Source organism: Carassius gibelio, chromosome A10, assembly GCF_023724105.1.
Source record: "Carassius gibelio isolate Cgi1373 ecotype wild population from Czech Republic chromosome A10, carGib1.2-hapl.c, whole genome shotgun sequence".
NCBI lineage: Eukaryota > Metazoa > Chordata > Actinopteri > Cypriniformes > Cyprinidae > Carassius > Carassius gibelio.
In genome coordinates this window covers 5,739,045-5,761,242 of record NC_068380.1, presented here as the reverse complement: position 1 = coordinate 5,761,242, position 22,198 = coordinate 5,739,045, and the positions used below count along the sequence as shown (strand labels likewise).

At 41.2% G+C, this 22,198-nt stretch overlaps 1 protein-coding gene and 1 pseudogene across 1 annotated transcript; both read left to right on the top strand.

Moving 5' to 3' along the window:
* Positions 1-3,112: 3,112 nt before the first annotated feature.
* Positions 3,113-4,105, top strand: LOC128020620 (trace amine-associated receptor 13c-like). Its single transcript, XM_052607236.1, has one exon. It carries the CDS (start codon positions 3,113-3,115, stop codon positions 4,103-4,105), a length of 993 nt encoding a protein of 330 aa, XP_052463196.1.
* A 16,264-nt stretch (positions 4,106-20,369) lies between these two features.
* Positions 20,370-21,434, top strand: LOC128020619 (trace amine-associated receptor 13c-like; annotated as a pseudogene).
* The last annotated feature ends 764 nt before the right edge of the window (positions 21,435-22,198 follow it).

Here is a 22,198-nt window from a genome sequence, read left to right as displayed (position 1 = left end):
AGAAAATTGTTCCCCGTCATCTGCGCCTGTTTTGTTTGGTGTGTCCCAGGGATCTATTTTGGGACCTTTATTGTTTTCCCTTTATATGCTGCCCTTGGCCCTCATGTTTCAGAAGTACAACATTTCATATCACTGTTATGCAGATGATTCTCAGCTTTACCTTCCAGTAAGGCTTGACACCACTGCTTCATTTGATGTGTTATTGGAATGTGTAGATGATATCAAGGATGATGAATATTTTTTGCAGTTAAATGAGGATAAAACAGAGGTTTTAATTCTCGGTTGTCCGGCAGATTCCTCTCCTGCTCTGAAAGCACAGATAGGTCCTCTCTCAACAAATGTATGCAAACAAATCAAAAACCTTGGAGTGATCTTTGACTCTTCACTACTCTTTGATAAACAAATTAGTGCGGTTATTAGAGGAAGCTTTTTCCATTTAAGATCTATTGCAAATTTGAAGAATATTCTTTCAAGCAAAGGCTTAGAAGTTGCAACTCATGCTTTTGTAACATCACGATTAGATTATTGCAACTCTCTTTATTGTGGTTTTCTCTCAATCTTCTCAATCTCGATTACAAATTATTCAAAATGCAGCTGCAAGACTTTTGACTGGGTCTAGAAAGATGGATCATATTTCTCCTGTTGTGGCATCCCTTCACTGGCTTCCCATTAAGTTTCGAGTTGATTTTAAGATTGTTATGTTTCTTTACAAGGCGTTGTCTGACTGTGCACCAAGGTATATTTTGATCTTATTGTGCCATACTGTCCTGCTAAGTCACTTAGATCTCCAAATCACTTGCTTTTAAATGTGTCACAAAGTCGTTAATTAAAGGGTGATCGGGGCTTTTCTGTGGCTGGGCCCAAGCTTTGGAATGCTCTCCCTTATCATGTGAGGTCTGCTTCTTCATTTGACATTTTTAAATCTACTTTGAAAACACATTTTTATTCTTTAGCTTTTGGAAATTTGTAATTGTTGTTTTTTATAGTGTAGTCCTGCTATGCACTATGTATAGCACTTTGTATCAATTTTTATTGTGTTAAATGTGCTTTATAAATAAAGGTTGTTGTTGTTGTTATAAACATGAGTCACGTCCAAAAGGCAAAGGGGGAGGTGTTGCTTCAATTTTTAACAATGTTTTCAGGATTTCTCAGAGGGCGGGCTTTAAGTAATGGTCCTTCATCTAACATTATCCAGAGAAACAAATGTTAATGATAAATCCCCTGTGATGTTTTTACTAGCTACTGTATACAGGCCACCAGGGTACCATACATACTTTATTAAAGAGTTTTGTGATTTTACATTAGTTCTGGCTGCAGATAAAGTTTTAATAATTGGTGATTTTAATATCCATGTTGATAATGAAAAAGATGCACTGGGATCAGCATTTATAGACATTCTGAACGCTATTGGGGTTAGACAACATGTTTCAGGACCTAGTTATTGTCGAAATCATACTCTAGATTTAACACTGTCAAATGGAATTGATGTTGATGGTGTTGAAATTATGCAGCCAAGTGATGATATATCAGATCATTATTTAGTTTTGTGCAAACTACATATAGCGAACATTTTTAATTCTACTTTTGTTACAAGTATGGTAGAACCATCACTTCTATCACAAAAGACTGCTTTTTAAGTTATCTTCCTGATGTATCCAAATTCCTTAGCATAATCCGAAACCTCAGAACAACTTGATGATGTAACAAAAACTATGGACTCTCTCTTTTCTAGCATTTTAAATACAGCTGCTCCTTTACGCTTAAGGAATGTTAAGGAAACCAGTCTGACACCATGGTATAATGAGCATACTCGCACCCTAAAGAGAGCATCCCGGAAAATGGAGCTCAGCTGGAGGAAAACAAAACAAAAAATAGGTATTTTGTATTGCTTGGCGGGAAAGTATCCTATCCTACAGAAAAGCATTAAAAACTGCTAGATCCGATTACTTTTCTTCTCTTTTAGATGAAAACAAACATAACCCCAGGTATTTATTCAATACAGTGGCTAAATTAACGAAAAATAAAGCCTGAACAAGTGTTGACATTTCCCAATATCACAGCAGTAATGACTTTATGAATTACTTCTAAAATCGATACTATTAGAGATAAAATTGTGACCATTCAGCCGTCAGCTACAGTATCACATCATACAATGCACTATAGACCTCCTGAGGAACTGGTCCACTCATTCTCTACTATAGGAGAAAGAGAACATCTAAACCAACAACATGTATGTTAGACCCTCTACCATCTAAGCAGTTAAAAGAGGAGCTTCCAGAAGTCATAGATCCTCCGGCAAGCACCACTAATATAACGGTGTTAAGTGATATTACCTGTGTTTCAAAAAAAATGTATTCAAAAATAGATACATCCTGAGTTATACACATTATGCACAGTACAAAGATGGATCTTTATACAATATTAACCATCCGTTCTTTCCAGTTGTCAAACGCCGATTCATGAGCTCACACTTGACATAAACATCAGTTTGTTGTGTAACTTGATGTTCAGAAACTCATGTGAGAAGTGATGTGGAACCACAGAGGATCATCACTTATCACATGATTTTCACAATGCACTTACATCATTAAAGAAATCTGCAAACAAATCTTAGAGATTTTATTAGTACAAACTTCTCTTTTGAGATCCATTTTTACAGTGAGCTTTAAATGAAAAGTCCATCCAATAAAGAATATTGGATATCAATTATATCAATTACTCACTTTTATGTTGTTTCATGTTGTTTCTTTTTTGGTGCAGTACAACAGAAGATATTTAGAAAATAGTTGATCTATTTATAAAAGTATGATGATAATTTTCCATTCTGGGTGAACTATAACTGTATCTTTGCTCCTTTTTAAGTTTTATTTTGTTGGTCAATGTTGTTGGACATTACTGTGGATATAGCATCATGTAAAAGCAAAATATTTAGATCCATATCTTGATTTTTGGCTCTTCTGCACAGCAATTTGACTACCAAGTTTGGAATTATTAAAATAATTACAGCATCAGTGTAGGCGGTGGATGGGTTGGTCAATCTGATCTAGACACTGTATAAATTAAAGGACAGTAAGAAGAACAGAACAAACTCCTCACAGGAGTCAATTTACTCATGGTTTATGAAACACAATATTGCTTTCCTGCCATCAACTCATCATGTATCAAGGGAAAGCGCTCTAGTTATGAATACAATATCATGTATGTGTTTTTTTCATTGCTGTCAGCATGGACTGTGTTTCTGAACCTGCTGGTGATCATCTCCATCTCTCACTTCAAGAAGCTTCACACTCCAACCAACCTGATCATTCTCTCTTTGGCTGTGGCCGATATGCTTATAGGGCTTATTGTCATGCCTGTGGATGCCATCAAACTAACTGAGACATGTTGGTACTTTGGAGACACTTTCTGTGATGTGTTTATGGTAATCATGGGACTGCTCATCTCAACATCTCTTTGTAATTTAGTTTTAATTGCTGTCGACCGTTATGTGGCTGTGTGTCACCCTTTATTGTACCCAAAGAAAATAACAATGACTAAAACTTTAATAAGCATCTGTCTCTGCTGGTTTTTCTCTTCAACATACAATATTGGCTTTTTAGTTAGTGGCAGATATTTTGCAGCTTCCCAAAGATCAGATGGGTGTTATGGAAAATGCTATTTAGTGATAAGTTTATCTTGGACATCAACTGACCTTTTTTTTTCCTTCTTGTTACCTTGTACCATGATTATTACTTTATATTTGAGGATTTTCTATGTCGCACATCAGCAAGTGAAAGTTATAAACTCCCTGATGAAGAGTGGTAAATGTGTAACAGAAGGATCAGTGAGAAGGATATCTGAGAGCAAAGCTGCACTGACATTAGGAATCATTGTCACAGTTTATCTGCTTTGCTATATTCCCTATATAGTGTCTGCAACATGTTCTACAGTTATATCTCCTGCCACAGTGACATTTCTATTGTGGACTTTGTATGTTAACTCCGGTCTAAATCCTCTTATCTATGCTTTATTCTACCGCTGGTTTAAAATATCAGTTAAACACATTTTAAAATTTAAAATATTCGAGCCAGGATCTTCTCTTGTGGACATTTTTAAAGATTATTAATTATTTTTGTGGAGGGTAAAGCAAAATTGTTAATGCTAACAAACAGTTTTAAAGTCTTAGTTTGAGTTTTACATTTTAAGTGGAGACATTCATTAACAGAAGGGGAAAAAAGTATGATACCCTTGTGTTTCATTCTATGTTCTTGTTATGGCCTTATTTGTATTTGGCTAAGATTATTTTTAACACTGAAACATGTTAATATTTTGATAGTTTTGTTTATGTGTATAATGTTCATTCACTCTGTGGGCTGTAAATATGTATCATACAGTATATTGGTCAAGACAGACACACTATTCAACCATGTGACCACATATTATCTTTTACTGTGCCTACAGAACAGAGTCATCAAGTTTCATAATAAATGCTTTGCAGAGTGTGTCGTTTTTAATATATATATATATATATGTTTGATTATGTTTATGAAGTTCAGTTTTATTCAAGTAGGTTTTGACACTGCTGCATTATATGTGCTTTGTAAGTTAAATTAGTTAATTTAAAGGTCAGTTTGGTGATTCATTTAGTTTTGCTTATCTGTATAAAGTTAAATTTGGGTATAATTGTTTTTTATTGAAGTTTATAATCACATTTTATATAAATTTTGTATTTGAATAAAACAATATAGCATTAAAACTTTATGTTGAGCTGCTAATCCCACTCCTATCTCTAAAGTTACCTATCACAATTTCTTAAAAAAAATATGTACAGTTATATAGAAAAAACATAACAGACAAGTGTAATCACAAATTTGTCAGAAACAGTACCAAAAGTAGTCCATCTGATGATGTGTTGCAGTCACAGATTTCTCTGTGGCGGCGTTGCAGTTCTTCCTCCTCTGATTGTGAACTCGCTGCTGCAGCTATTTAATTTTAGAGGAGAATAATATTTGTTTGTGTGACTAAGCGGCTCGTGCACTGCCGAAGCAATGCATGTATTACATCTTTTTCAGTTTTAATGCGAGTCTTTTTTCTGATTGTTTAAACTCCATTTAATAATGAGGCATTTATCTGACTATGAGAAGTTAGATATATAATTTTGCCATAAAAAATGATTATATAATTATAATTTTTTTTATGAATCTTTCCATGCCAGACCATGTTTAAGTGTCTGGTAGTTTAGCTGCATTTAATTCTGAGGAATTAAATTATTTATTTATCTGACTGTGAGGAGTTAGATGTACTGGAAGGGCTGCTGGGTGGGAGCAGGCCCCTCCAAGTACAAACAGAGCATTACTGCCCACGCACCCCGTTTCGAAACCAGAGCCTGAAGCAATACTGGGGGCCATACTTTAAGCGGGGAAGTCCTTGCCCAATAAGTCCTGACACGTTTCGGTCATGACTGAAGAGGGTGTCCCCTACTGGGGTAGAGCGGGGTCCACCTCATTATATGTTACCCGTCTCACCTTAGTGCCCTTGGGAGGTCAGTCTGCCAACCCTGCCAGAGTTTCTGGGCACAACGCCTTCCAGCGATGCTGATCTCAGTTATTTCTGCCCGTGAGCGTAGTAGAGCTGAGAGGCTTGCTACCACTTCGGGCTCCTCTTACACCAGAGGTCACTTATTCCCTTAGTAGATTTATTTAGCGTGGAAACTACTGCCAAATTTATCTCAATGGGTCCTGCGCACAGTAGAAAAAGGCTTCTGCATTCAGTTCGGCTCTCATCTGCCGAGATTCAATGGAGTTATCCCAACACTAGTCGGCCCCCAGCAGGCTCTGGTTATGAAACAAGAAGTGAATACCCTATTAAGGAAGGAGGCCATAGAGCTGGTCCCTCTTCAAGAATCCAGGTTTTAGAGCTGGTATATCATAGTTCAAAAGAAGGAGGGGGTGTTGCGTCCAAACTGAGATATATGTCTGCTGATCCGCTCAGTTATTAAATAAGATCAGGGGATTGGTTTGTCATGATAGATCTCAAAGATGCATACATTCATGTCTCCATCCTTCCACAACACAGGAAGTTTCTGAGGTTTACTTTCGGGGGCGGAGCTTACCAATATCGAATACTTCCCTTCGGCCCTGCACTCACATTCCGCACGTTTACGAAATGTGTAGATGTGGCTCTGGTTCCTCTGCGTATGCAGGGCATCCGCATTCTCAATTACAAACCCGATTTCAAAAAAGTTGGGACGCTGTACAAATTGTGAATGAAAACAGAATGCAATGATATGGGAGTTTCAAATTTCTATATTTTATTCAGAATACAACATAGATGACATATCAAACTGAGAAAATCTATAATTTTTAAAGAAAAATAAGTTGATTTTAAATTTCATGTCATCAACACATCTCAAAAAAGTTGGGAAAGGCCATGACTGCATTTCTACTGTCGGGCCAGTGCGACCCAGGGCTTAAAATGGACACGGGCTGGGCTAATAGCCTCGGGCCTGTAGCACCGAGGCCAGACTAGTGCTGCATTTTCACAGTCGAGCCTGAAGCTCCGCTGCTCTTCACTAAAGCCTGTCCTTTTTATACCTCTCAGGAACAACGTCACGCAACCACTTCATTTCAACAACAAAGAGAAGGTATCAGTAAACGAATGAGAAATAAGTCACTGGAAATAGTGCGATCAAAAAACAAACACGATAAAAGCAGCAGTTTGTTTGTATGCTTTGTTTAATATTTTAATCCAAAAGCATCTATGTTTTACTGTAATACGGTGATGGATCATAATGAATTAATTTATCAGGATTGAAAATTAGTCACACAGAAATAGAACATTATGAACATAGTCTGCTATTCAGTCGAGTCTGTTTATGTTTATTTGAAGTCACAGTAGCCTATACACATCACATTTAGAAAGAATGATAATTTCTATATTTTTATAAAAGCTCCCAAACAAAAACTAAATGGGACGAGACTTATGAAAGATTTCTCCAGCTGTCAAATTTACCATGTTTACTATGGTAATGTTAATGACTAGCGTGCATAGTCTTTTGCATCGGTTATAAATATTTCTGCCTTGTATGGTGAATATAATCCACATCGGAACAAGTTATTTCCAACACTTGCTACTGAATGAAAGTGAGTTTTGAGCTCAACTTATTTAAAAAGTTTTTAATGCTGGTGTTATGTTTGCTTTTTGAAATGATCCACGGTGCTGACGCTCTCTAGACGCGAAGAAACTCCACCTTTGATCATAACCAGTCCTCTAGCCCCAGCTGGCTCGCTTTGGCCCAAGGTTTTCGTCGAAAAAAAAAAAGAAAAAAAAAGAACTTAACATTTTGATTTGTCTGACCACAGAACAGTTTACCATTTTAAATTAACCTTGGCCCAGAGAAAATGCCTGCACTCCTGGACCATGTTTAGATATGGCTTCTTTTTTGACCTATAGAGTTTTAGCTGGCAACGGCGAATGGCACAGTGAATTGTGTTCACGACCATGTTTTCTCTAAGTATTCCTGAGCCCATGTTGTGATTTCCATTACAGTAGCATGTGATGCAGTGCCGTCTAAGGGCCCGAAGATCATGGGCATCCAGTATGGTTTTCCGGCCTTGACACTTACGCACAGAGATTGTACCAGATTCTCTGAATCTTTGTATGATATTATGTACTGTAGATGATGATAACTTCAAACACTTACATTTTTCTTTGAGAAACTCCTTTCTGATATTGCTCCACTATTTTTCGCCGCAGCTTTGGGGGAATTGGTGATTCTCTGCCCATCTTGACTTCTGACAGACACTGCCACACTGAGAGGCTCTTTTTATACCCAATCATGTTGCCAATTGACCTATTAAGTTGCAAATTGATCCTCCAGCTGTTCCTTATATGTACATTTAACTTTTCTGGCCTCTTATTGTTACCTGTACCAGACATGGGGACTTGTGACTTGGTGACTTGGACTCGAGTTGACTCGAGTCGCTATTTTTATGACTTGAGACTTGACTTGGACTTGGAAGTTAAAGACTCGGGACTTGACTTGACTTGAGAGACGATGACTTGAATGACTTGAGTGTTAATCACATCATGTTTTCAGTTTGAATATAAACTATATAAATTATTTTTTTTTAAATAAAGTTGATTACTCAGCTGGAGCACAGGCTGAGAATAGCGTTGCCATGACTGGATAAGGACACTATCATCAGTCATGCCCTCTCTACCTTACGCACACCACGCCCACTTAGATCAGATATCACATCACATCAACATGTCAGCCTGAGGGTTAGAGACGGTCATCGTTTTTGTCTTCAATAATTCGCCCCTAAAGAAGCGTGGAAAACGCTGGGTGCGCTGCTTTCTCCTTCTTTCCAAAGCGCTCGGGCAGTTGCGCCCCGGAGGCGTCTGCCATTGCTAAGCAACCGTGACGCACTTTCTTCATGAAAGACGCGGAAATTTCAGCAAAGGATAAATGGATTTGCAGCATAGGCCGAGTTTCACTTTTGTGCGTGGGGGGGCACCTACCAGCAGATGCGGTGTAGCAGTCGATTCTGTTCCCCTCGGAATGCCTGTTTCCTTTACGCAAACATACTACAATTCTTGCGTAGTTTCCGAGTTACTATACGTACGATCAGAACTAGTGTGCGCAAGAAGCGTGAAAATAAATAAATACAGAATTCATATTTTCTAATTTTATTTGTCCTATCTTATAATTTTTGTGGATATAATGAGTAAGTTTAGAATTAATTATTTTTAATTAATAATTAGAAAATATGAATTCTGTATTTATTTTTATTTTTCAAAGCACAAGATCCCCTTAGCAACCCCCCCCCCCCCCCCTTCCTTCATCTTGGCTGAGCTTTCAACGTTGTTATGGGAAAGGATGGAGCTGATTGTTTGGGCATTCTGAAAAGTTGAGATGTTTTTAACTCGATGCGTTTCAGACGCGCCTGGAAAAAACGAGCGCGTCGCACCGCGTCCGGTCGCGACTGCATTGCTTCCATTATGAGCACGCATACCGCGCGCCTACATTGGAAATATGTGCATATGTGAACGCCCCCTAACGGTCCGCTAGCAGGCCGTCAAAAAAACGCATTCCAAAAAAACGCTAGGGCTGGGCTAAGGGGGCTTAAGCCGTTACTTACTTTCCTGTTGTTACGGGAAAGGATGGAGCTGATTGTTTGGGCATTCTGAAAAGTTTAGATGTTTTTAACTCGATGCGGTGCGGACGCGCCTGGAAAAAACGAGCGTGTCGCACCATGCCCGCATAGCGACTGCGTTGCTTCCATTATGAGCGCGCCTACATTGGAAATATGTGCAGATGTTAACGCCCCCTAACGATCCGCTAGCAGGCCGTCAAAAAAACACGTTCCAAAAAAGCGCTAGGGCTGGGCTAAGGGGGATAAGACTACAGCTGCCGCGATTACCTAATCATGAGAAGTGCATATTACGGTTATATATACATATATATATATATATATATATATATATTCCCTTTGCATTAAAAGGTACTCACGACGTGCTTTTGCAGCGTTGAGCATTGTAGCCAATCACAGACATGTCTGTTGAATGCATTGGCCAATCAGAGACGTGCAAATGAGTCGCTGTGCTGAAGATGTGTTTTGTTTTGCGCGAGCTCACCCCATGGTGGGATAGGGCACATCATGCTTGGCTTGCAGACAAGACTCTCTCGAATCTTATATTTTGCAAGTGCAATACCTTGTAATAGAGGTAATGATTATATTTTGAGAGAGAGAGTGTGTGTGTGTGTGTGTGTGTGTGCGTGTGAGAGAGAGGAGAAATGTAACAAAGTTTAATGTTGTATGTAAACTGTGTTTGAGAGAGAGACAGGTGTTCAGAGAGGAGTCTGTTGGATGTTTAACTGTTATTTGTTTTATGGATTCAATGTTGAAAATGTAAAACATTTCAAACACTGTTGGCAGAAGTGAAAAATAAATAATTTTATGAAGTTACAATTTTGTTTGATTCCATGATGTATTTTACTGAACATGAGTATTTACAATGCAAATCCAAATTATTTTAATTTACTGACAGTTACTTATAACTTGTTTTTTTAACTTTATTAAGATCAGACTCTGCAGGTAAAATTACAATAAGGTGACTTGACTTGGACTTGACTTGACCTACTACAGGACTTGACTTGACTTGACTTGACATAGCTTGTGACTTGACTTGACTTGCCCAAGAAAAAAATACTTGGGACTTACTTGAGACTTGAAGGTTAAGACTTGAGACTTACTTGAGACTTGCACATGTGTGACTTGGTCCCATCTCTGACCTGTACCAACTTTTTTGGAATGTGTTGCTCTCATGAAATCCAAAATGAGCCAAAAATTTGGCATGACATTTCGAAATCTCTCAATTTCAACATTAGATATGTTATCTATATTCTAATGTGAATAAAATATAAGTTTATAAGATTTGTAAATTATTCCATTCCTTTTTTTGCTCATAATTTTTACAGTGTTCCAACTTTTTTGGAATCGGTTTTATATATAGATGATTGGTTGATTTTAGGTCAATCAGAGAAAATGGCGGTTAGACATCGAGATGTTATTCTCACTCACATGGGGGAGCTGGGTTTGGGACTGAACGCCAGAAAGAGTGTACTTTCTCCAGTAAGGGGAACCACCGATCTAGACATAGTGTGGGATTCACCCACGATGCAGGGATGTCTGTCTTCTCCTCTTATTGAGTCGATCCTCACATCAATCAAGACAGTCAAAGAAGGCCATTCACTCACTGTCAAACAGTTTCAGAGATTGTTAGGTCGGATGGCAGCTGCGTCCAACATGATAACTTTTGGCCTGCTGTACATGGGACCCCTACAGTGGTGGCTCAAGACCAATGGATTTTCCCCGAGGGGGAATGCACTTCGAATGGTGATGCCTTCGTGCCTTAGACATGTTGAAGGAACCTTTGTTCTTGAATCAGGGCCCAGTGCTGGGAGCTCTTTGTCGCCATGTAACACTTGTGAAAGACGCGTTCCTCACCAGTTGGGGTCTGGTCATGAGTGCCACCCTGCTCATGGTCTGTGGAGTGGTCGCCATCTGACATGGCATATCATTGTCTAGAGATGCTAGCTGTGTATCGAGTATTGAAATATTTCCTCCCAGACCTGAGAGGTAACCATGTGTGACAACACATCGGTGGTTTCTTATATCAATCACCATAGAGGTCTGCGTTCGCACCCTTTGTATAAACTGGCACACCAGATCCTTTTGTGGTCCCAGGACAAACTCATCTCATTCAGAGCAGTGTATATTACTGGGAGATTGAGTGTGGGAGCAGACATACTGTCAAAACAGTGGCAGATATCTGGGGAATTGAGGCTTCACCCAAAGGTGGTGAAGCGGATATGGAGGCTTTTTGGACTTATTTGCGACTTGAGACATTGCAAGGTCCCCTCTGGTTCTCCCTAGTTCATCCAGCTCCTCTGGGACTGGATGCTAGATATCTTCACAGTGCACCCGAGACCCTTTGACCCTGGACTCGACCTGGGACCCGTACAGGGTTGCGTTTCCCAAAAGCATAGTTTCTAACCTGTGAGCAACTTAGTTGGTTGGCAATTGTAAGTTATATTGCAACCAACAAAGTTGCTAACTTAGTTAGCAACTATGGTTTTAGAAAACGCTCCCCAGGTCAGGTCTATATTTTAAATGATCAGCCGGGACCGGGTCGGGTCTGAATCTATTACTTCGGGTCCAGGGTCTGTTAAACATTGTGTGTAATACCCATGCGTTCGGAGTCATCGGACTTGGAGAACAACTGGCCGTGATCAGAAACTGCTTGTGCTTTTTGCAACTTGCAACTTGTAAAATTGGGAAAAGAAAAGTATGTGCCAAAAAAAGTGATCTCTCTCTCTTTTTCTGCCATTAGAAACAGAGCGCACAGAGTTAATGCAAGTGCATTGACGGTAATAATGCTTGCAGACTTGACACACTCATATTTAATATATTTCAAATCAGCAACAAAATCTGAGGTGAACTGTCACATAAATGTTTTCTTTGAGGCTCAAATTGTGTCAAAAAGCATATTTTAGGTTGATGCAGCTAGCACGCATGTGCAGTCTCAAGCGCGTGTCATGTTTCTATGGCAGCCAGTAAGGGACACAATGACTTTGACCGCCAAACCAAGCTTTACATTTTCTCCCATTTTTATAATAATATAAATTAACCGTTTAATCTTTAAGTTTTTCAGATTCAGACTTGACGCAGATCAGAGAGCACAGAGGTGATAGCAAATAAATAACGTCAGCGGCCATGGCACTGAAGGAGCAATTGTTATTATAGTTCAAAAGGGCAAACAGTCTAAGTTATTATGCGAGTTAACTCAATTCAGAATGTACATGTGCACAGTTGCATTTGTCATCCGTCACCATGACATCAAGTGGACTTTTGAAGCTGAAATAATGAGTGAATTAAGCTTGGACTTGGAAAAACGTGAGGAATAACATGGATAACTTTCTTGTCGGAGGATTGTAATGCATCACAGGCAGTCAGGTACAAGGAAGAGAGACTACGGCTCATTAAATTAGGTAAGACAAAAAGTTGTATTTCCCTACTCAAACCTGAAGCCAGCAGCGTGGAATGTGCTTTTATAGCTTCCTGGTTGTTACATCACCACGTCCTTCCATTGCACAGATTGCACATGATATTCAGAGTCGGCCTCGCCAAAGGCATTCCCCAAAGCATTCGCTGCAGTGTCTTGTTTCTTAAAGGAACAAGGGTTACATTTGAGATAAATCAGAACAGTCTTTTGTGGTTAAAATTAAATTTTTTAGCTATATGAACTTTTCACAAGACTAGTTAATGAACTCAGATATCATTGCTTGGCTGCATAATTTCAACACCATCAACATCAATTCAATGTGACAGTATTAAATTTAGAGCAGTATTTAGACAATGAGTAGGTCCTAACTCATGTTGTCTTACCAAAATAGCATTCAAAATGTCTATGAATGCTGATTCCAATGCATCTTTTTCATTATCAACATGGATATTAAAATCACCAATGATTAAAACTGTATCTGCAGCCAACAAATGATTTAATCAATTCTGTATAGTGTTCTTGTGGCCTATATACAGTAGCCAGTACAAACATCACAGGAGATTAATTATGAACACTGGATAATGTTATATGAAGCCCAATTACATCAAACGAGTTATACTCAAAGCTCACCCTGTGAAAAATACTCAAACCTTTGTAATATATTTTAGCAACACCACCTTTACCTTTTGGATGTGGCTCGTGTCCATAAAAGTAATCTTAGGGGGTAGACTCATTTAAAATAATGTAATCATCATGTTTTAGCCACATTTCTGTCAAACAGAGCACATCTAGGTTATGATCAGTGATCATATAATTTACAAAAAGTGCTTTTGTGGAAAGGCTATTCAATAAGCCAAGCGTTATGATTTGTTTATCCTTATTACAGCTATATATATTTTTATTTATTGAACATCAATTAAATTGTCACTCTTAAATTTGTTTGGATTTTTTTTTCTAGTTCAGGGAACAGACAGTTTCTACAGTGTGAGATCAAGGTGAAAGAGAATTAACTGATTTCTGTCATGTCTGTCTGCTTCCTGACCTGGGCCCCAGTTAGTCAAGTTCAAATTTTAAGAATATGTTCCATATTTCTAAAGAGATGAGAGGCACCTGTCACGGTAGGAAATCCAGTGTTTCCTCCGTGTCATGTTTTGTGATTGTTTTTGTACTTACGTTGTCCCCATGTGCTCGTTTAGTTGATTGTCATCACCTGGGTGTTGATTGTCTCGCTCCAGCTGATCTTCATCACACCTCAGCTACTTATACTCACCTCGCTCTCTCTCTGTTGTCAGATCCTCTCTCATGTCTCCGTGTCCTAGTTGGATTACCGTCTTCCGTGTTCGTGTGCTGGATTGGATTCGTGTTGTCGTCCTCGTGTCAGTGTTCCGGTCTGTTCCTGGTTTCACCCATTGACCTCCTTCACCTGCACCATCGACTTCACCATCCAGCTCTTATCACGCCACCGTAGACCTTCCTTGCCATTGCCAACATTCTGGACTCTCTTTCTAATAAACATCATCTTATTGCCTGCAATTGCTTCCTCCTCATTTACCTGTCGTTACAGAAGGATCTGACCATCATGGAAGCAGCAGGCGATCGCTCCCCATCTCATCTGGAGGAATTTCTGCAGAGAGCCGTGGGTCGTATGGATCGCCAAGACAAGGCGATAGATGAGATGGGTCGAGCCTTCCAAGCAATGGTGACGAAGGTGTCCGAGCTCGCTCTCCAGACTCAACACCAACAACAACAGCCACCCGCTGCGCCTCCCACGCCACCCACACCGCCGATCGTCTCCGGGGGTATTTCCCAGCCCGAACCACGCCTCCCCATCCCTGAGAAATATGCGGGTGAGCCAGAGTTTTGTCGTTCATTCCTGTCTCATTGTTCTCTGCACTTCGCCATGCAGCCCCGCACGTTCTCCACCGAGGAAATGAAGGTGGCATTCGTCTTGTCACTACTGACGGGAAGGGCTGCCCTCTGGGGGACGGCGGTGTGGGAGAATCAAGACAGCTGCTGTGCCTCGTTCCACGCCCTTTCGGAGGAGATGAGACGGGTCTTCGACCGCTCCGTCGCCGGGAGGGAAGCGGCTAGACTTCTCACGGACCTACGTCAAGAGGACAGGTCCGTATCCGATTACTCGATTGAGTTCCGCACCCTGGCGGCGGAGTGTAAGTGGAACGAAGAGGCGCAGTGGGATCACTTCCTGCATGGGCTGGCTGACCGCATCCAACAGGAGATCCGCGCCGTCGAGCTCCCCACTTCTCTCAATAGCCTGATTGATCTCACCATCAGAGTTGACAACCGACTCGATCAAGCCGCCAGACGGAGGGGGAGAGCAGTTCTCGCGAACAGACCGGAGGCTCAGTGTCAGCGCTCAGAGGTTGCGGTCAGCCCACCGGGAGATCTTGAACCCATGCAGGTGGGGCGAGCTCGGCTCTCCCGGGAGGAGAGGATCAGGCGGAGATCCCTGGGACTATGTTTATACTGCGGCAGCCAAGAACATCATATCCAGCGTTGTCCGGTAAAAGACCAAGCCCGATAGTAAAACAGAGGCTACTATCGGGTGGGATCTCTGCCAGGAAGACCTCATCTACATCGACACTCCTTCCGGTGAGTCTACGGTGGTCCACCCACGCACTCGATCATCACGCTTTGTTGGATTCTGGGGCAGAGGGTAGTTTCATGGACTTCAAGTTCGCTTGTAAGCTTAACATTCCTCTCACCTCCCTCAAACACCCCATTGCACCCTTTGCTCTCAACGGACACAGATTACCAGTCATCACACAGACCACATTACCTGTTTCTCTCATCACATCTGGCAACCATACTGAGGAGATCTCATTCTACATCACGGACTCACCTCAATCCCCCATCGTTCTCGGTCACACCTGGCTTCAGAAACACAACCCCAGGATCAATTGGCGCCTTGGATCTGTGGTTAGCTGGAGCGAGGAATGTCATTTGTCTTGTCTTTTGTCTGCTGGTGTTAATGTTTCTGAGTCTGTGTTTCAGGGGGAAGCAGTGGATTTGGCTAACGTGCCCGCGGAGTACCACGACCTGAAGGAGGTGTTCAGTAAGTCTCGTGCTGATTCTCTTCCTCCTCATCGTCCCTATGACTGTGCGATAGAGTTATTGCCAGGTACTTCTCCGCCTAAGGGCAAGTTATATTCTTTGTCTATTCCAGAGACGGCGGCCATGGAGAAATATATATCCAGTTCTCTAGCAACGGGGTTTATCCGCCCTTCTTCTTCTCCAGCGGGGGCGGGGTTCTTTTTTGTGGGAAAGAAGGACGGATCCTTGCGACCTTGCATTGACTACCGAGGGCTGAACAACATAACGGTAAAGAATACCTATCCTTTGCCACTTATGTCTTCAGCTTTTGAGAGGTTGCAGGGAGTGTCCGTTTTCACTAAATTGGACTTACGTAATGCTTATCATTTGGTCCGCATCAGGGAGGGGGATGAGTGGAAGACTGCCTTTAACACCCCTAGAGGCCATTTTGAGTACTGCGTGATGCCGTTCGGGCTAACCAACTCGCCGGCAGTCTTTCAAGCACTCGTTAATGACGTGTTGCGAGACATGGTCGATCTGTTCATATATGTTTACCTGGATGACATATTGATTTTTTCTTCGTCTCTCCAGGAACACGTGCAACACGTACGACGAGTGCTTCTGCGGTTGCTAGAGAATGGATTGTTTGTCAAGGCGGAGAAATGCGTTTTTCATGCACAGTCTGTTTCTTTTCTAGGACACATCATTTCGACTGAGGGTGTTCGCATGGATCCTGAGAAGGTTAAGGCTGTGGTAAATTGGCCATCCCCAGAGTCTCGCAAGGCCCTGCAGAGATTTCTGGGGTTCGCCAATTTTTACCGGCGTTTCATTCGCAATTTCAGCCAACTAGCCGCTCCTCTGACCGCCTTGACCTCCCCTAGTTTGACGTTCAGGTGGTCAGACGCAGCTGAGGCTGCGTTTGCCAAACTGAAAAGCTGCTTTGTTTCAGCTCCCATTCTCGTCACCCCTGATCGCTCACGTCAATTCATAGTGGAGGTCGACGCGTCAGAGGTGGGGGTAGGAGCAGTGTTATCCCAACGCGCATCCTCAGACGGAAAGGTGCATCCGTGCGCGTATTATTCTCACCGTTTATCTCCTGCAGAAGTTAATTATGACATTGGCAATCGAGAGTTGTTGGCAGTCAAACTTGCACTGGAAGAATGGCGTCACTGGCTTGAGGGGTCGGGTGTACCTTTCATTGTATGGACGGACCATAAGAATCTCGAATACATTAGAACCGCCAAAAGACTTAACTCCAGGCAGGCTCGGTGGGCATTGTTTTTCGGTCGTTTCGATTTTACACTTTCTTACCGGCCGGGTTCCAAAAACATCAAACCCGATGCTTTATCCCGTCTTTTTGAGCGTTCCGATCGTACTGCTACTCCCGAGCCCATTTTACCGGGGACCATCATTATCTCCGCGCTCAGATGGGAGGTCGAATCGAAGGTGTTGACCGCCTTAGAAGGGGTAACGCCCCCGGCTCGTTGCCCACCGAACCGATTGTTTGTGCCGGAGGGGTTACGGTCAGACGTTCTCCAGTGGGGTCATTGTTCCAGTGTTGCTTGTCACCCAGGGGTTAGTAGAACTAGATTTCTAGTCAAGCAACGATTTTGGTGGCCTGGTATGGCTCGTGACGTCCACGATTTCGTCTTGGCTTGTTCAGTTTGCGCTATTGGTAAGACCTCCAATCGACCTCCAGATGGGTTACTCTTACCGCTGTCTGTCCCTTCAAGACCCTGGTCCCACATTTCGCTAGATTTTATCACCGCCCTCCCGCCCTCTAAAGGCAATACGGTGATTTTAACCGTAGTGGACCGGTTCTCGAAGGCGACTCATTTTATTCCCTTGCCCAAATTACCTTCAGCCAAGGAAACAGCGGTAGCTGTCATTGACCACGTCTTCCGCATACATGGCCTTCCGACAGACGTGGTTTCTGACAGGGGTCCCCAATTTGTGTCCAAATTTTGGCGAGAATTTTGTAAATTGTTAGGAGCGACTGTTAGTCTTTCTTCCGGGTTCCATCCCCAGAGCAATGGTCAAACCGAACGAGCCAATCAGGATGTCGAGAGGGTTTTGCGATGTTTGGCTTCCAGTAATCCTTCGTCCTGGTGTCAGCAACTCTCAGTTGTGGAGTACGCACACAATTCTTTGCCAGTGTCATCTACGGGCATGTCTCCATTTAAGTGTAGTTTAGGGTACCAACCACCTAATTTTGTCAGTACGGAATCCGAGGTTTCGGTCCCCTCCGCACACGCACTAGTCCAGAGGTGTCACCGCACCTGGACCAGAGCTCGCAGAGCTCTGCTCCAGGCTAGGTCGCGCACCAAGGCTAAGGCCGATCGCCACCGGTCGAAGCCTCCCCGTTACGTCGTCGGTCAAAGAGTGTGGCTTTCTACCCAGAATATTCCTATGCGTTCCGTTTCTAACAAACTTGCTCCCAAATTTATTGGCCCGTTTTCTATTACCAAGATTATTAATCCGGTAACCGTGCGTCTTAGCCTTCCTCCGGCGTACAGGAGGATTCATCCCGTGTTCCATGTGTCCAAAATTAAATCGGTGATTTCTTCCCGTCTTAATCCGCCTGCCCCGGTTCCCCCCCCCGCCTCGTCTCGTTAATGGGGAAACCACCTATTCGGTTAATCGTATTCTGGACTCTAGACGGAGGGGACGCGGTTTTCAGTACTTGGTGGATTGGGAGGGTTACGGTCCGGAGGAGAGAAGCTGGGTTCCTGCTCGGGACATATTGGATCACCACCTTATAGATGATTACAATCTACAGGTAAAGCAGGCTGGGAACGTCAGGTGACGTCCTAGGGGAGAGGGTACCTGTCACGGTAGGAAATCCAGTGTTTCCTCCGTGTCATGTTTTGTGATTGTTTTTGTACTTACGTTGTCCCCATGTGCTCGTTTAGTTGATTGTCATCACCTGGGTGTTGATTGTCTCGCTCCAGCTGATCTTCATCACACCTCAGCTACTTATACTCACCTCGCTCTCTCTCTGTTGTCAGATCCTCTCTCATGTCTCCGTGTCCTAGTTGGATTACCGTCTTCCGTGTTCGTGTGCTGGATTGGATTCGTGTTGTCGTCCTCGTGTCAGTGTTCCGGTCTGTTCCTGGTTTCACCCATTGACCTCCTTCACCTGCACCATCGACTTCACCATCCAGCTCTTATCACGCCACCGTAGACCTTCCTTGCCATTGCCAACATTCTGGACTCTCTTTCTAATAAACATCATCTTATTGCCTGCAATTGCTTCCTCCTCATTTACCTGTCGTTACAGCACCACCCCAGGAGGGATGAAGATCATCTCTTTTCAACAGGTCAGGTCTGCTCCAAAAACTCATCCAATTGTCCAAAAAACCTATGTTATTCTGCGGGCACCACTTAGACATCCAGCCATTGTTTTACAACAGTCTGCTATGTATCTCATTACCAGGGTAAGCAGGGAGGTGACGATATTACTGTATCTGACATCATACTTGCAAGTTATAACACCTCTTTAATGTTTATTTTTAGTGATCTTCAACTGGTGAAGTCAAACAGTCTTAATGAATTTAGCCACCACATTTAAGAGTGATGTTTTGACCCACAACTATGCCGTCTCACAGTCAACCAATCAACCTGCTTCAGAGGCTCTGTAACCGTAATCAAGCTGAGCTAGTCACATCCAAAGCTGTATATCCAGCCCCCACATTCTTACTGTCCTCAAATTTTGGATGTGTACCTATAATACCAAAACCTTCTCTGACAGCCTAACAATTTACCTGCATTTATCACATGTGAGTCGCTCGTCACCAACAGAGAGAGCTAAACTATACATGTGCCAGGCAGGCGGTGCAAACAACAATAGCAGGAGAAGAAGCCATTACTCACCATGATTGAAGAACGATACTGACTTACAACTGTGATGAAATCATGAAAAATGGTGTGAGAGAGAAAAGAAACAGGGCAAAATAAAAATAGACAATGGTTATAGACATGAATTGAAACTCAATTGGAAATGAGAATGACAAGCTAACTGGCTAACAAATGCTAACGAGCGGTACGGGTGCTGCATGGGGGCTGCACTCATGATATGAAATTTAAACTATCGGAAGTGATGTTAAAATCTGTGTTAAAAAAAAGAAATTGCATTTTACTGTCTGAGGGTGGGGATACAAATTAACAATCTGTTAATCTTCTTTGCAATTGTCAAAAGCAGATTCATGAGCTCACACTTGACATAATAATCAGTATGTTGTGAAACTTGATGTTCAGAAACTCATGCGAGAAATGATGTGGAAGCACAGAGGATCATTCCTTATCACACAATTTTCACAATGCAATTGCATCGCATCATTAACGAAATATGCAAACAAACCTTAGAGATTTTATTAGTACAGACTTCTCTATTGTGAGACTTCATCCAATAAAGAACATTGTCATCATTTACTCACTTTTATGTTGTTGTTTTTTTTTTTTTTGGTGCAGTACAATAGAAGATATTTAGAAAATAGTTGATCTATGTATAAAAGTATGATTTTGGGTGAACTATTACTGTATCTGTGCTACTTTTTAAGTTAAATTTTACTGGTAAATTTTATCGGACCTTACAATGGACTTAGCATCATGTTGAAGCAAAATATTTAGATTCTTACCTTGATTTTTGGCTCTTGTATCCAGCAATTTGACTACCATGTTTGAATTATTAAAATAAAGAAGTTACATCATTATACAGCATCAGTGTGGGCGGTGGATGGGTTGGTCAACCTGACCTAGACACTGTATAAATGAAAGGACAGTAAGAAGAGCAGAACAAACTCATAACAGGAGGAAATCTAATCATGGTCTATGGGTCAGAGGATCAGGAAACTCAATACTGCTTTCCTGCCATCAACTCATCATGTATCAAGGGAAAGCGATCCAGTTATGAATACAATATCATGTATGTGTTTTTTTCATTGCTGTCAGCATGGACTGTGTTTCTGAACCTGCTGGTGATCATCTCCATCTCTCATTTCAAGAAGCTTCACACTCCAACCAACTTGATCATTCTCTCTCTGGCTGTGGCCGATATGATTGTAGGGCTTATTGTCATGCCTGTGGATGCCATCAAGCTAATTGAGACATGTTGGTACTTTGGAGACACTTCCTGTGACGTGTTTATGATAATCATGGGACTGCTCATCTCAACATCTATTTGTAATTTAGTTTTAATTGCTGTCGATCGTTATGTGGCTGTGTGTCACCCTTTATTGTACCCACAGAAAATAACGATGACTAAAACTTTAATAAGCATCTGTCTCTGCTGGTTTTTCTCTTCAACCTACAATATTGGCTATTTAGTTAGTGGCAGACATTTTGCAGCTTCCCAAGGATCAAATATGTGCTATGGAAAATGCTATTTAGTAATAAGTTTTTCTTGGACATCAACTGACCTTTTTTTTTCCTTCTTGTTACCTTGTACCATGATTACAACTTTATATTTGAGGATTTTCTATGTCGCACATCAGCAAGTGAAAGTTATAAACTCCCTGATGAAGAGTGGTAAATGTGTAACAGAAGGATCAGTGAGGAGGAAATCTGAGAGCAAAGCTGCACTGACATTAGGGATCATTGTGACAGTTTATCTGCTTTGCTATATTCCCTATATATTGTCAGCAACAGGTACTACAGTTATATCTCCTGCCACAGTGACATTTCTGTTATGGACTTTGTATGTTAACTCCGGTCTTAATCCTCTTATCTATGCTTTATTCTACCGCTGGTTTAAAATATCTGTTAAACACATCTTACCCTTTAAAATATTTGAGCCAGCATCCTCTCTTGTGGACATTTTTAAAGATTATAAATGATTTTTGTGGAGGATAAAGCACAATATCTAATGCTAACATACAGTTCTAAAGTCTTAGTTTGAGTTTTAAATTTAAAGTGGAGACATTAATTAACAGAAGAAATAAACAAGTATGATACCCTTGTGTTTCATTCTATGTTCTTGTCATGGCCTTATTTTTATTTGGCTAAGATCCTTTTTACATTGAAACCTGTTAATATGTTGATAGTTTTGTTTATGTGTATAATTTTCATTCACTCTGTGGGCTGTAAATATGTATCATATATTGGTCAAGACAGACAGACTGTATTCAACCACATATTCTCTTTTACTGTGCGTACTGAACAGAGTCATCAAGGTTCATGATAAATGCTTTGCAAAGTGTGTGGTTTTGAATATATATGTTTAATTATGTTTATGAAGTTCAGTTTTAGTGAAGTAGGTTTTTGAAACTGCTGCATTATATGTGCTTTGTAAGTTAAATTAGTTGATTTAAAGGTCAGTGTGGTGATTAATTTAGTTTTGGTTATCTGTATAAAGCTAAATCTGGGTATAATTGTTTTTTATTAAAGTTTATAGTCATTTACATTTTATATAACATTTATATTTTAATAAAACAATATTGCATTTAAATATGTTGAGCTGCTAATCCCACTCCTACCTCTAAACTTAACTATCACAATTTCTTAAAAATATGCAGAGTTATAGAAAATAGAAAAACATGTAAAAACAAGTGTAATCACAAATTTGTCAGAACCAGTACCAAAAGTAGTCCAAATGATGATG

Excerpts from the sequence above, each read along its gene's own strand:
- LOC128020620 (XM_052607236.1), top strand. The coding sequence starts at position 3,113 with ATGGTTTATGAAACACAATATTGCTTTCCTGCCATCAACTCATCATGT.